Source organism: Stegodyphus dumicola, chromosome 7, assembly GCF_044657685.1.
Source record: "Stegodyphus dumicola isolate Sdum_Otavi_A_Nest chromosome 7, ASM4465768v1".
Classification (NCBI taxonomy): Eukaryota; Metazoa; Arthropoda; class Arachnida; order Araneae; family Eresidae; genus Stegodyphus; species Stegodyphus dumicola.
In genome coordinates this window covers 185346842-185360136 of record NC_140774.1, presented here as the reverse complement: position 1 = coordinate 185360136, position 13295 = coordinate 185346842, and the positions used below count along the sequence as shown (strand labels likewise).

Below are 13295 nucleotides of genomic sequence, written 5' to 3'. Positions count from 1 at the left end.
ATTTTGAATGGTCTGATTAGTGTTGGCAACAAGCGTTGAATTCTAAAAATGTAATATTTAAATGGTTTTCTTAAGTATATTCGCGAGAGGGGGGGGGGGAAATGGACTGTTCCTGTTTTTTCCGTTCTACTGGGCCGATTGACGAAGTTCAGCTTGTGTTTTTCATGTCTTAAAAGCGCGACTTTCCACATTCCGATTCTACGACTCAAATTATGCCAAATTGCCAAGTTTTGTAAAAATCGCATGAGTGGTTTATAAAAAATTAGCTTTCAAAATTTTAGCTCTTCAATGTATATATTTATTAATTTCTCTTTTTATTAAACTTATTTCATTTTTCCTTTCGCATTTCGAAATTTAGGTTCATTACAAATAAAATTCGTTCATTTTTTATGATTTATTTTTAAATTTGTATTCTTAAAAATTTTTCGAAAAAATTTTTGAATTATAATCTATGAAATTTTTGCCATCATCTTAAAGTTGATGTACTTCTAGGCACACCTGCAAAAAATTAGAGTTTTTTATTCAAAATTTCTGAAGATATAGTACGTGAATTTACATATTGGCGCGTTTTGAAATTTGGCATATTTGTTGAAAGCGGTAATGAAATCAAATTTAATTTAAGCACTTTGCTAAAATTATTTGAAAGTATGAACGATGTGGCTTTTTTCCCCTTCATGCACAATGTAAAAAGGGAAAGGAAAATAGTTGCTATATATTAAGAAGTTCTCTAAGTGGCGCAAACTGGCGCAAACTCTTGGCGCAAACTGGGAAAAAAAATAAAAACCCGCCAAGATAAATGTGTGAATTTATGCTTAAATTTCGTACCCAATTTTACAAAATTTAATATTTAAGCATAATTTGAGTCTTAGAATCGAAATATGTAAAAAAAAATTGGCATGTCATTTCAGAAAAAGTCCAATTTTGAGTGAAAATACCTATAGCAGAACAATGCTGTATATAAATCTAATATATATCCTAAGTCGCGCTTTCGAGACATGAAAAAAACAATTTGAATTTCTTCAATCGGTCCAGTAGAAAGGGAGATATAAAACTCCCCCCTCCCTTTTTTTTCCGCAGTGTATTTGCATTTTGTGTGTGTTTTCGCCTTTACCGATGCACGACGTTCTCAGAATAACGAATGTAACAGCATTTTGATACGTACAAATCGAAGATTAAAATATAGTTTAATGCACTTTTATTATGATAAATGTGACTATTAAATATTCTCTCATTCCATATGTTACTGTTATTTTTCTTGAAATATTGCATTGATTTAATTATATAGAAGCTAATAAAATATCAAAAATGGAATTACTGTGGATCTCGTTTAGAACATAGTAACGGTCACTATTAATCTGTATCTGAATCCTGATTAAATTGGTTTTAAGAAATTTCAGGAGAGTAGAAGGGTTTGGCAATTATTTTTATTTGTATGATGATTACATTTCGTTACTGGCAAACTGAACGAAAATAGGTAAAAGTTTACAATTGGGTCATCGATTATTTTTATTTACACATCGATTTATTTTCACTTTAAAAAAATCAAGCAGCTAAAACAAAGTTAAAACTATTAGGGTAACCAGAAATGGGGTTTCATCTCCAACGTGATGGGACACTTGGGGTTTTGAACAAAATTTGTCGTTAATCGAAGGGGCACCCAATTCTACACTAGAGCTCGAAAATATTATCTGAAATATTATTAAGCTTGTGCATAAGAATAATATTTAATAAATTGTTTTATCATTACAAGTTACAGTAACAAATATTAAAATTTGAAAGTTCATATTTAGCTATTTTAAATTCCATTATTTTCATGTTTTTGTTAAATATACACCGTTCATTCAAAGCGTTGATATAGTTATGGGAGTTCATTTGCAAAACTTTTGGAATAAATTATTATTTTTTACCAAAAATGTTTTGAATACTTTTTTCAAAACAAGCAAGTTTTAAAATAGATGATTAATTGTATATGCGAGGCCCACCTACGGCCGAGCGGCCACAGCCCTGAACACTGGTAGTTCGATCCGAGTTTCAAATCCCTCGAACGGATTGGCTGCATGGGCAATTCCCGGGGTTTCCCCATGTGTAACGTGTTAATACGAGTCAGTTTGCCTTAGAAATTATTCCATGAAGGCTTACATCCCTTCCGTGTCGTGCCTTAGGGCGGAGCACGTAATAATTATAATAATATTATATGCTGTATATAAGTAATTTTGCTAATATTTACTAACTGATACTTGCAAATAAACAGAAAATTCAAGTGTCCGAAAACAAATGTGAGCCACTGTATGAAGCATTTAAATTGCTTTCAACGGCCGAAATTTATTTTGAATTCTTTTTTTACAATTCATATTGTGACAATAGCAGAATGTGGTCGGGAAAATGAAGTAGATATCAGAAGTACAGAAAATTTTAAAATATTCCTTAGTTTAAAATTCTGGAATCCCGAAAAAAGTGTCGTTATAGAAAAGTTGAAAAAGATTTTAGAAAATTATAAATATTAGGCATTTTAATGATGACTTGGGACGGTTTTAATTATTTTAATAAAAAATGAAGGCAAAATTATTTCTGTCATACAAGTACAAAGGGTGGTACATTTTTAGGATGATCTCGAGGTTGCTTAATTAATGTTTAAAATGTAAAGTGTACTTTTTTAAACGTTCGCTCTTAAAACATTTTTCTGGGCTATAAGCCTGCATCGTTATTTCCATGGCAGAAGAACTTTTTGTAAAATTTCTGGGGGAATTGATTTCCATCTTCTTCCATTACTTTCCAAAGTCTATCAATCGTGATGAGTTTGTGTTTAGAAAGACCAAAGGCACAATAGTCCTTTTAGATACAATTGTGCTTTGGACCAAAGGAAAACAAGTCTTTTCAAGATACCAAAGGCCGAATAGTGCTTAGGTGAAACTTAAAGGATACCGCAAGACTACGTTGAAAGTATGTTACTTTACTTTGATACTTTTAATATGCCTGTTTTCAGCAGGAATTATATCCCGCTGTTACAGGCACCTCAAATAACCCCGGTTAGGGAAGACATAACATACAGTGCTTCGCAGGAATACCTTGACAAGGAACTGCAGGAAGAAATTGAAAGTATGTATATGCAGTACCTGCATTAATCTTCATTATTTTTTAAGGAATGCAGTGGCACTTTTGAAGTATTACTTGTTGCTTTGTCTTGATGAAGTTTCATTCTTTGAAAGTCTTTAGGATAAAGAAATGGAATTTCTTCAGTAAATATTACGTTTACTAAATACTAAATCAAAAACTGTAATGTTAAAATAACACGAAGAAAATGTGAGATAAACAAAAGGAGGAAACGGGCGTATTTTGAACTTTTATTTCCTGTTGAACACCAAATTTAAAAAAAATTATATGAATGAATGTAAGTTTGAATTACGTGTATTCAAAAGTAAAATTTGATAGTACGTTGAATTGATTTTAACAGTTTTTCATCGCTTCCTAACTTTAATTTCCTTCTGTAAGAGAATCCTGTGACAGTCATAAACTCCTTGTTGAATCATTCTCTGCATTGATGAAGCCAAGGCTGTAATTTTTTTTCATTCATTTTCGATCATAAATAAAACTTGGAGAAAAAGTGTTTAATGAGCTGAAGTTTATTATGATTGTTCCTGTCACACATATATATGTAGTTTACGAAGACCGTGTTTGCAAAGCATTTACATTGTATAAATAAAGTAATTTAGGTATCAATGAGGGCATACGAGAAAGTGCCTCTTCACAATTTCAAGTTTACTAGCATGCCTCGCATGGCCTAAGACAGCCTCAATGGTAGTAAATTATATTCACCAGGAGTGAAATGCACACACGCCCAGATAATTCATGAAACCAATTTTCCAATCCAAAGAACTGTAATCTATTCCTCTCTTTGGCTAACAAAAACGGAAGTACACTAAAGTGCAAAACAATTAGTATTATATTTTTCTTAAACACCATTTCCGAAAAAAATCACATTTATGTCATAAAGAAACAGGCTGTAGGTATTTGCAACAGCAGTTCGCAGATCGTTTTCAGCAATAGTAAGTCAACTGTCAACTGCGCTGTTTTTTTTTTTTTTTTTTTTCTTTTTTTTTTTAGCGCTATTTTTGTTTTTGTCTCTTTGCTACTAGGCGGTGAGCATTCGCTACAATTGCAAATCGCCAATCTGAAACTGCGTCAGCGCCTTGGAAGATTTCAAGATAGAGGAATGACGTTCATTCAGTCATCGGAGATGCGAAGTGCAAGTTAAAAGGTCTACAGTTTCAGAAAGAAATGACAAAGATCAAGCATTAATATCGTATTCTTTTCAGAGTCTGAGTAAGATCATAATCATTCAGGGAACAGCATTCTTTCATTAATTATAAAACTTAGAAAGTAAGTATTAAGAGACTACTCTTAATACTTTCTAAGTTTTATAATAAATAAATAAGATAATGGGAACTTATAGGATAATTTGAAGTATAGGGCCTAGACCTATTATTAATATTCACAGATCACATGTTATTGATATTCACAAGATTATAGTTTCGATGCCATCTTAACCAGATGTCGAAAAGGAAATTCTGTTATAATCTTTCTGTTGTGAAGCGCTTGAAGTAAGTTAGCATGCTTCAGTGGACTGGCAGATATTTTCCCTTCAACCATATTTTATCTTCTCTGCCCATCAGTACAACATAATTTCACTTTTATCCTTTCATTGCGAAAATTCTTTTCGAATTTATTTCATAAAGGTAAGTTGGTGTAATCGATTTTAATACATTCGAAGTCAATGCCTAAACCTGAGATAGCGAGTTTTAAGTGAATTTGTTCAAGCCATATTTCGTTTATTTATTTCTTGGAGTCTCATTTGTAAATCTGCTTGACTAGCTTGTTATATGAATTACGTATGGGAAAATATTTACTAATAATAAATTATTAATAATATATAATAATTACTAATTATGTAATGCTATGTACAAACCACTTCAGATAAACATTTAATGTAATTAATAAATTGGCAACAGTTATAACAGTTTTCTGTTTGTTGACAAAACGTGCCGGCGAGGGAATTTTGTTATTTTTAACTATTTATGCTAAGCTTCAAATTTATTAACCATTGAACTTGTATACATTACATATGTTAAATGTGTTTCTTTTGCGCTCAGTAAGTCTTTCTGTATACTAATAAAATAATTTTTAAAACATTGAATTGCCATTAATATGCAGCGTTTTGCATATGATGTTGTGGTTGTCGGAGGTGGAATCATTGGAACTGCTACAGCCAGGGAACTCTTATTAAGAAATCCATCGCTTAAATTGGCACTTGTTGAAAAGGAAGCATCTCTTGGTAAATAATAAATTCTTTATATGTATTTTATTTTTAATATTAAGATGCTGATCAGCTTTCCATCATCACAATAAAGATATTGCTTTCATGTGTTTTTTCTAACTTTATTAAGAATGTTTTTTGGCGGAAAACTTTAGTTACAACTAGATATTTTCACTTGAGGCAAAGAGGTAAATATGCACCCCAAATAGAGTCAAATTAACTACATTTGTGGACTAGCATTTTCATAAAGGTAATTATTTTAAATCTTAATATTTTAATCTTTTATATTCAGGAAAGTGATACAAGTAATGATTTAGAATTTTTAAATGAAAAGTATTAAAAAAGTGCCTTTTCTATAATTGGCAAATAATACCTAAATGTTACAAATAGTTATGCAATTAATATAAAAAAATACTGTATTAAGTTTCATTTTTTATACTTTATATTTTCCTTGCCTTTAATGAAGCAAAGTCATTTTTTTAAAATTATTTAATTACTTAATTTATGTTTTAGAGACAGAAGGTTTTAGTGACCAAGTAAAGACCTTGCGTAATTTTTATGTTCTTAAGTTTTTTCAAGCTTCTCTCAGCGCTAGTAACTTGGCAATACTAACAAAAATTTCAACATAAATTCCAAATTCTGATAGAGATTCTAAACTGATAGAGATTCTAAACAGGATTTGTGAATTACTTTTGAAAGATTGAACCAGCATAGTGTTCAGAAACAATTGGTTACTGATATTAGACATTTCTGGTGAAAATTTGAATGCCTTTATATCATTTGAATATTTCAGTGTTGTTAAGTTATAAGCAGCTCCTTCTAAATTACCTAAATCTAATTAAGACACAATAACACGCCGAATAAATACTAATTCAGAACCGCAAATTTGCGGTTTTGCAGCTGAAGATGGTGGTTCGGTAAAACCATCGAAACTAGTCCTGTGAAAATTTTGTAAATGTGGCGCTGGTTTTTGTTGTTTGATTTCTGAATTACCTAAATCTAATTATATTAGTTTTTCATTGATTAGAAAAGGAAAATCGAAAGACATCTCATTTAATATTTTGTACCTCCATTTTGTTTGTGAGATTAAAAAACTATCCCTCCTTTTACTTCTACAATGAAAAAGTACTTTCTGAAAATTAATTTTCTTATTAATTGATTTTTGATTACTTGATTAATTAACCTTCCTTTCTCGTTTCTAAGTTCTCCAGTGAAATTTTCACATTTCTTAAGAATATTTTCTCTTATCAGCTGTAAACAAAATTATTATCCTTCTATTAAGATTTCTTGGTTGATCTTTACATTATGGTAACTTGGCGATTTTTTGGTGAAAATTTCGCGACCAACTCTCCTACAGCAACCCTCTATTTTTTTTTCCCCGCCGCCATTTTGTCTTCACGAAGTAAAGACATGTTTCTTTTCTTTTTATCTCCTGAACACTTCTTCCAACAATCTACTAGCCGAATTACACTTATGCTAGAAATTTTATCAAACAAAACTGCTTAATCATGACAAATATTCACTGCAAAATTAGGAAAAACTGCACAATACCATCCTCCTTACGCATTTTTCAAAATAACACATACACATAAACCATGTACACGCCGACTTATTTTTACTTAAAAAAACATCCCAGAATTGCACAAAAATGGCATTGCGCACACTCTGCACTATATCCATGTACACTGCTTTTTTCTCATAAATTAAAAAAATTTCACGAAAATACATGACAATTTTCTCAATCTTTAAACCCGGTAAAAAGAACATATATGAAATTACATGATCGAGAAAAAGTATTTACCCTTTACAAATATCAACATTTCCACATATAAAATAAATAGAATATCCAAAAACTTTTACCTCTAAATCATCTATTACATTATACACGTCACCAACGAATTTATACCGCAAGCATTACAAATACTTAATATCAAATATTTAAATTATTTCCATGCACGTTTATTTCAACTTAAACGTATACCAAATTCCTACAAGCATAAAATTCACAAAATAACTATCATTTCATTACAATATCACTAAACCATGCACACGTCGACTTATTTTTACTTAAAAAAACATCCCAGAATTGCACAAAAATGGCATTGCGCACACTCTTCACTATATCCATGTACACTGCTTTTTTCTCATAAATTAATAAATTTCACGAAAATACATGACAATTTTCTCAATCTTTAAACCCGGTAAAAAGAACATATATGAAATTACATGATCGCGAAAAAGTATTTACCCTTTACAAATATCAACATTTTCACATATAAAATAAATAGAACATCCAAAAACTTTTACCTCTAAATCATCTATTACATTATACATGTCACCAACGAATTCATACCGCAAGCATTACAAATACTTAATATCAAATATTTAAATTATTTCCATGCACGTTTATTTCAACTTAAACATATAGCAAATTCCTACAAACATAAAATTCACAAAATAACTATCATTTCATTAAAATATAATTAAATTCAAAAACACTACTTAAAATATAAATGAGCACATACATTAAATTAATAAAAATTACCTTACAATCCTAATTACTTTAAACTAAATCATTGTTAATAACAATTTTCCCAATAATACCAAATTCCTTTCCACCTTACATTTACAACAATGCATAAAAATAATATCCTCAAATAATTAAAAATACTAACTTACCTAATCTTCTTCAGAATCTTGATTACGTGGCGGATACACTTTTCTTCCTTCTGTTTCAGAATCTTTAAAATCATATTTATCTTTCAAAGCAAGATACCAGGTAAAATAAATAACATAATAAAACATCTTTATTTCTCTCTCGCACAACCTTAAAAAACATTTATTACTATCCTTTTCAATACCACTAAATACCCATTTCGAATTCACTTTAGTTACGGCTATGGGATCCAAAAATTCACAAACACTATTTCACACAACACAGAATAAAGCCAAATACAAAATTGCCAGATTTTTTCCCGATTAAAGAACAGTAATTCGTCCATTAATATCACATGACATATCCCATGATCTCTCATTTCCCCCACACAAAATAATGCGTAATCGGAACTGAGTACTGCTCACATTATAACCAAAGTCCCAGGTAGTAACCTTTATCGCCTCCAAAATCTATCAGTTACCATATTGTATCAGTTACCATATTGTAAAGATCAACCGATTTATTATTTGTTTAATTCAATATGGCAAAGCCTATTAAAGCTAGCTGGCTAAGGAAAAGGATGCCATTATGGAAAATCTTTTAAGGTTGTAATTAGCTCGAATTTATGCTACACATGGCCTATATTTATGTTACATTTATTTAAAACTCTTAAAATCATTAATAAACTAAAAGGAGAAAAATAATTTATCTTTTTTATTTGATGTATTTTATCTGATGCTCATTTGTCTTGTAACATGCCATTAGAATTTAAAAAAGAGAGAGTGAGAGAGAGACTAAATAACTCTCTTTGTAAAGTTCTACAATTTTATATCATGAATGATAAATGAGTGCCTAAATAATGAAATCAAATTGAATTTTATTGTCAAAAGTGTAAACCATTATCTTTATAAATTTATCACGGGTGCCAACGCTATTATTATTTATGATAAAATCATATATGAATTTTATAAAGATAATTATTTAATCTTTTATTCTCATTAAATTATAAGAAAAATTATTTTTGTTCTTTTAGTTTATTAATGATTTTATAAGTTTTAAATGAAAGCTTATTTTATAAAACCTTTATTATTATTATTTTTATTAGAAATCCTAGTTGAATCTCTGGATGCTATTACAATTAGCTTTTGAGTGTTAGGCTTGCTGAAACAGATATAGAGCCAATACTCAGTTTGTGGACTTAGATAAATGTGTTTTGTCCTTATGGTGAGATAAGAGTGGTAAAATCTACAGTTGAGGTTAGAGGGAGACAGTAGAGAATTACTGATTCAGCAACATGGGAACATTTAATCTGTGTAGCTTATTACTGTAAACCAACTTCATTATGATAAATTACAATTAAAAAAATTTTAACTTTAGAAAATTATATATACAGTACTGTAATGCTGCAGCATGTTTGGGAAGCAAATTAATCCCACTAATTCTCCTTTTAATTCAGATATTTATAATACAAAATCCTTTTAAATTTCTTTCTAAGAATTAATGGAAACCATATGATAGAAAAATACAGTAAAGTAAGAAAAGATCTGTCAATCAATTCATATTTAAATAATTTTGCTGTTTATTATGTTAACACTAAACTATGTCAAAATGTGAATCTAGAGGCACCATTCTGATCGAAAAGATGACTATCCTGCCTAAAAAAGGGGGTGCTCATAGAAATTAGGTAGTCAGCTATTATGACACAGAAAAAGATGGAAGCATTAATAATTTCTTTTCAATTTTTAGGAACATTTCTGTCTAAAAATTAATGGTAAAATACGATAGAAAAAACACAGTAAAGTAATAAAATCTGTCAATCAATTTGAATTTAAATAATTTTGCTGTTTATTATGTTGACATTAAACTATGTCAAAATGTGAATTGAGAGGCACTGTTCTGATTGAAAAAATGACTACAAAAAATAAATAAATTAAAAAAAAAGAGTAATGGAAATTAGATAGGCAGCTAATATAATGGAGGAATGCAGTGCTTTAAAATTCTTATAAAAGTGCTGGTAAAGTTTGTTACTTTAAATATGTTTTAACACGGGAACGCGCACGCTCTTTTGAGTTGCACAAGTGCACGCCCTGGACCCGGCTTCTGTTTTTTGAAGAGAAAACCATTGCTCTTCAGGTAAAAGTGTTACATTTATGCCAAAAATTTTGTGATCAAACTTAAAAAATATGCAAACTATAAAAATTAAAATTTTAATTTCAATTTTATAATATTCTTTATGAAATAATTTTTTTTAAGGAATAGAAAAACGTATTATATTAATATAGAATTTATTAAGAATTCATTATATTATTATTCAGGTTATTCAGGAATTATTATTCAGGTTTATCAGGAATATACTGCTTGAAAGAACATCTTCCTCGGAAGGCTTAAAGTTTTTTATTTATCGTTATGAACTCACCGATAGTGTAATATTTCTGGCAGTTATTCACAAAATCTTCAAAAAACTCTCTTATAGGTGCAAGTTTATCTGATTTGTTCTTGACAACGCGAGTTCCTATGTTATCAAAACGCAAACATCTTTATAAAGAAACAAAACATTTGTAGGACATAGTTTTAAGGAAAATTTCCAAGCCGCTTCCATCTATTGCCAGCAGATCCAGCACATTTCCATGAGATGACTTATGTCACAAAAATATAAAAGACTTCTTAAAAGTGCGAATTTCAGTTAGAGTTGTATTATGAGCATCTCTCTCTCTCTCTTTGAAAGCTGTCAGAAATAATTGCAATATAAATATTTGTATAACTGACGACTTTCAGCAATATTTGTTCACTTAGTAAAAGTTACCACGATTAATTTGGAGTCTACACATATTTTGCCTTACCGTTGTTTCCAGACAATTTAGTAATAGTATTATGAGCAGTAGTTGTATCAGTTTCTTCAATGGAGTCTTCAACAGTTGATACATGAAATAATTTTTGCAAAAGTAACATTTCTTCCTTATAAATTATGCGACATGTTTGCAGTTTTCTGTGCTACCACAAATGAACTACCTTACAGCAATGCGAATAGGCGCGCTGGGTCTGAAAGACCCGATCCGATTAAAACCAAATTTCGAATAAAATTTCCAGCAAAAAACTTTGGAAACATAAAGAGGATGGCCTTGGAGGAGACTACACTGAATTACAACCACTTGGGGAAAGTAGCGCCGTTTTCAGAAAGGTTTCTTTAATTGGGCATGTCCATTGGACCCAGCGTGCGCGCTCGTGGGTTAAAAATATATCTTTTTGATATGTTTCAAAGTTTAAAGTTAGCAGTCATATCTCCTGTTTTAAAATGAATTTCTAATTTTTCACAACTAATTTGATTCCTCTTAATTTTTCGCCTCACCCTTGCCCTGGCTGTGGTAGCATACGTTGCTGTAGCAATGTGCATGCAGAAATGACATATGCATCTATTTCATGAATATTTTTTAAACGAAATTTTCTAAATTAAATAAAACATAAATAAAGAATAAATTCAAAAATCGAGCTTCAAGGTACACGTGTTTGGATGCAGGAGTATGTATGTTCAAAATTTGGTGGCTGCAGGTGCCACTTGCTGTACCTAAGATTTGCTGATGAGTTATTTAGGGCATCATTTTCATTGTGGTACCATTTTTCAAGGTAATATGATTCCTGATTGGCATTATGATATTCACTACATCCCAATAATTTGACACCTGCTTTTTATCGTTATTTTGCATTCGGATATTCAGAAGGCCATTCTAGGAAATTTTTTCATGAATAAAGTGAACTCTTGTATTGTGTATGTTAAATTACAAAGGTACTGCTAAATGGCACCAGTGTTATTGGTAAGTTGATTTTTATTATGGATGCACTAAATAAAAGAATAAAAGGTAATAAATAAAGGCCAGAATTTCATATTTTTTGGTACTTCATACTTTTATAAAGGGTTTCATACTTTTTGGAATAAACAATTATCTTTGTAGGTTTTGAATAAAACTCTTGATTTTGAAATCTATCAGACATATGTTCCTCTTCTTCAAGAGCAAAAACATCTTGCCAAAAAATTTTATTAGCTTTGTATTCATTTTCCACCTGAATATCCAAAATTCAAGAAATTTCCGTGGTCATTCACATACCAAGTCTTTCATAAGTCTGCCCTTTGTGAAAAAAGAAAGACTGCCCTTTGTGAAATAAGTGTTGTTTGGCTTACAATTGACTTAAAAGCAATTCATTAGTTGACCAGTAGCTCTTTAAGCAGTTCCACTCTACCTGGAAGTAAGGCTTCTGCTGTTTTCAAAGGGAATATATTTATTAAATAGTGAAAGCTGATGAAATTTTAATAAATAATTTTGAATGACTGTATTTATGTTGATGCATAAAAGCCAAAAGTATACCTGCAAAAGAATGATGTTAAAACATAGACCATGATTATTTATTTTGAATTTAGTTTTCTTATCAGTTCTTATAACATTCTTATTAATTTTTAATTCTTTCTTATTAGTCCTCTTCTTATGTTCATTATTTTATTTCAGCTGCACACCAAAGTGGTCACAATAGTGGTGTTATGCATTCTGGCATCTACTATACACCTGGATCTTTGAAAGCAAAGCTTTGTGTAGAAGGCCTAGAACTTGCATATAAATATTGTTCTGAACACAATATTTCTTACAAAAAATGTGGAAAAGTAAGATGCATGTAATAGGTTAGCAAACTCATGTTTTTTTTTAATAAAATTATAATTTTTGATACAAGAAGAAATATCTAAGTGATAATTTATTAAAGGTTCGTGTTAATAGATGCTTAGCTTTTCTGTGAAGAAATATGAGAATATTTCTTTCTAGCTTCATCTTCTGTTTAATCATATAGTTTTATATCTGTGTTTAAATGTATTATTGTAGACAGTTTGTTCAGAACAACATTAAATATTGTGTATCAAACAAAATGTGAATAAATATGCAAGTGGATAACAATATGTGATTTAATAATGCATATTATAAGGAAGCATTTCTTACAGATTATAAGTAGCATTTAATGTTTATTCTAAGAATCTTGAACGATGGTATTAATAAATTAAAAATGTATAATTATTTCTTCATTCATTTGGTGTATAATTAATTGTGGCATACTGTTAATGATTATCATAATGAAAGTTTTGCATGTTCAAGCCTAACAAAGTTTTCATTGTTTGTTAGCTAGTGAAAGTGTAGAAAGCTATAGTATTTTTACAAAAATGGTACACAGATACCAATTTTGTTACTTAAGTGTATATATTGATTACTACAATCCAGCTATTCAGTTCCACACTGTGCTGCTCGATGAAAAAGCCATACAAAAAGTGATTACACTGGAATGATACAAATCCAT

General features: G+C 30.0%; 1 protein-coding gene across 2 annotated transcripts in view; it reads left to right on the top strand.

The window, feature by feature from the left end:
- Positions 1–5018: 5018 nt before the first annotated feature.
- Positions 5019–13295, top strand: part of L2HGDH (L-2-hydroxyglutarate dehydrogenase) — a 32433-nt gene continuing 24156 nt past the window's right edge. For both annotated transcript variants that reach the window (XM_085821150.1, XM_035367199.2), the window contains exons 1-2: positions 5019–5329; positions 12464–12615. In XM_085821150.1, coding sequence (XP_085677276.1) covers positions 5203–5329; positions 12464–12615 — 279 coding nt within the window. In that variant the 5' untranslated portion in view covers positions 5019–5202. The remainder of the gene's footprint in view (positions 5330–12463; positions 12616–13295) is intronic.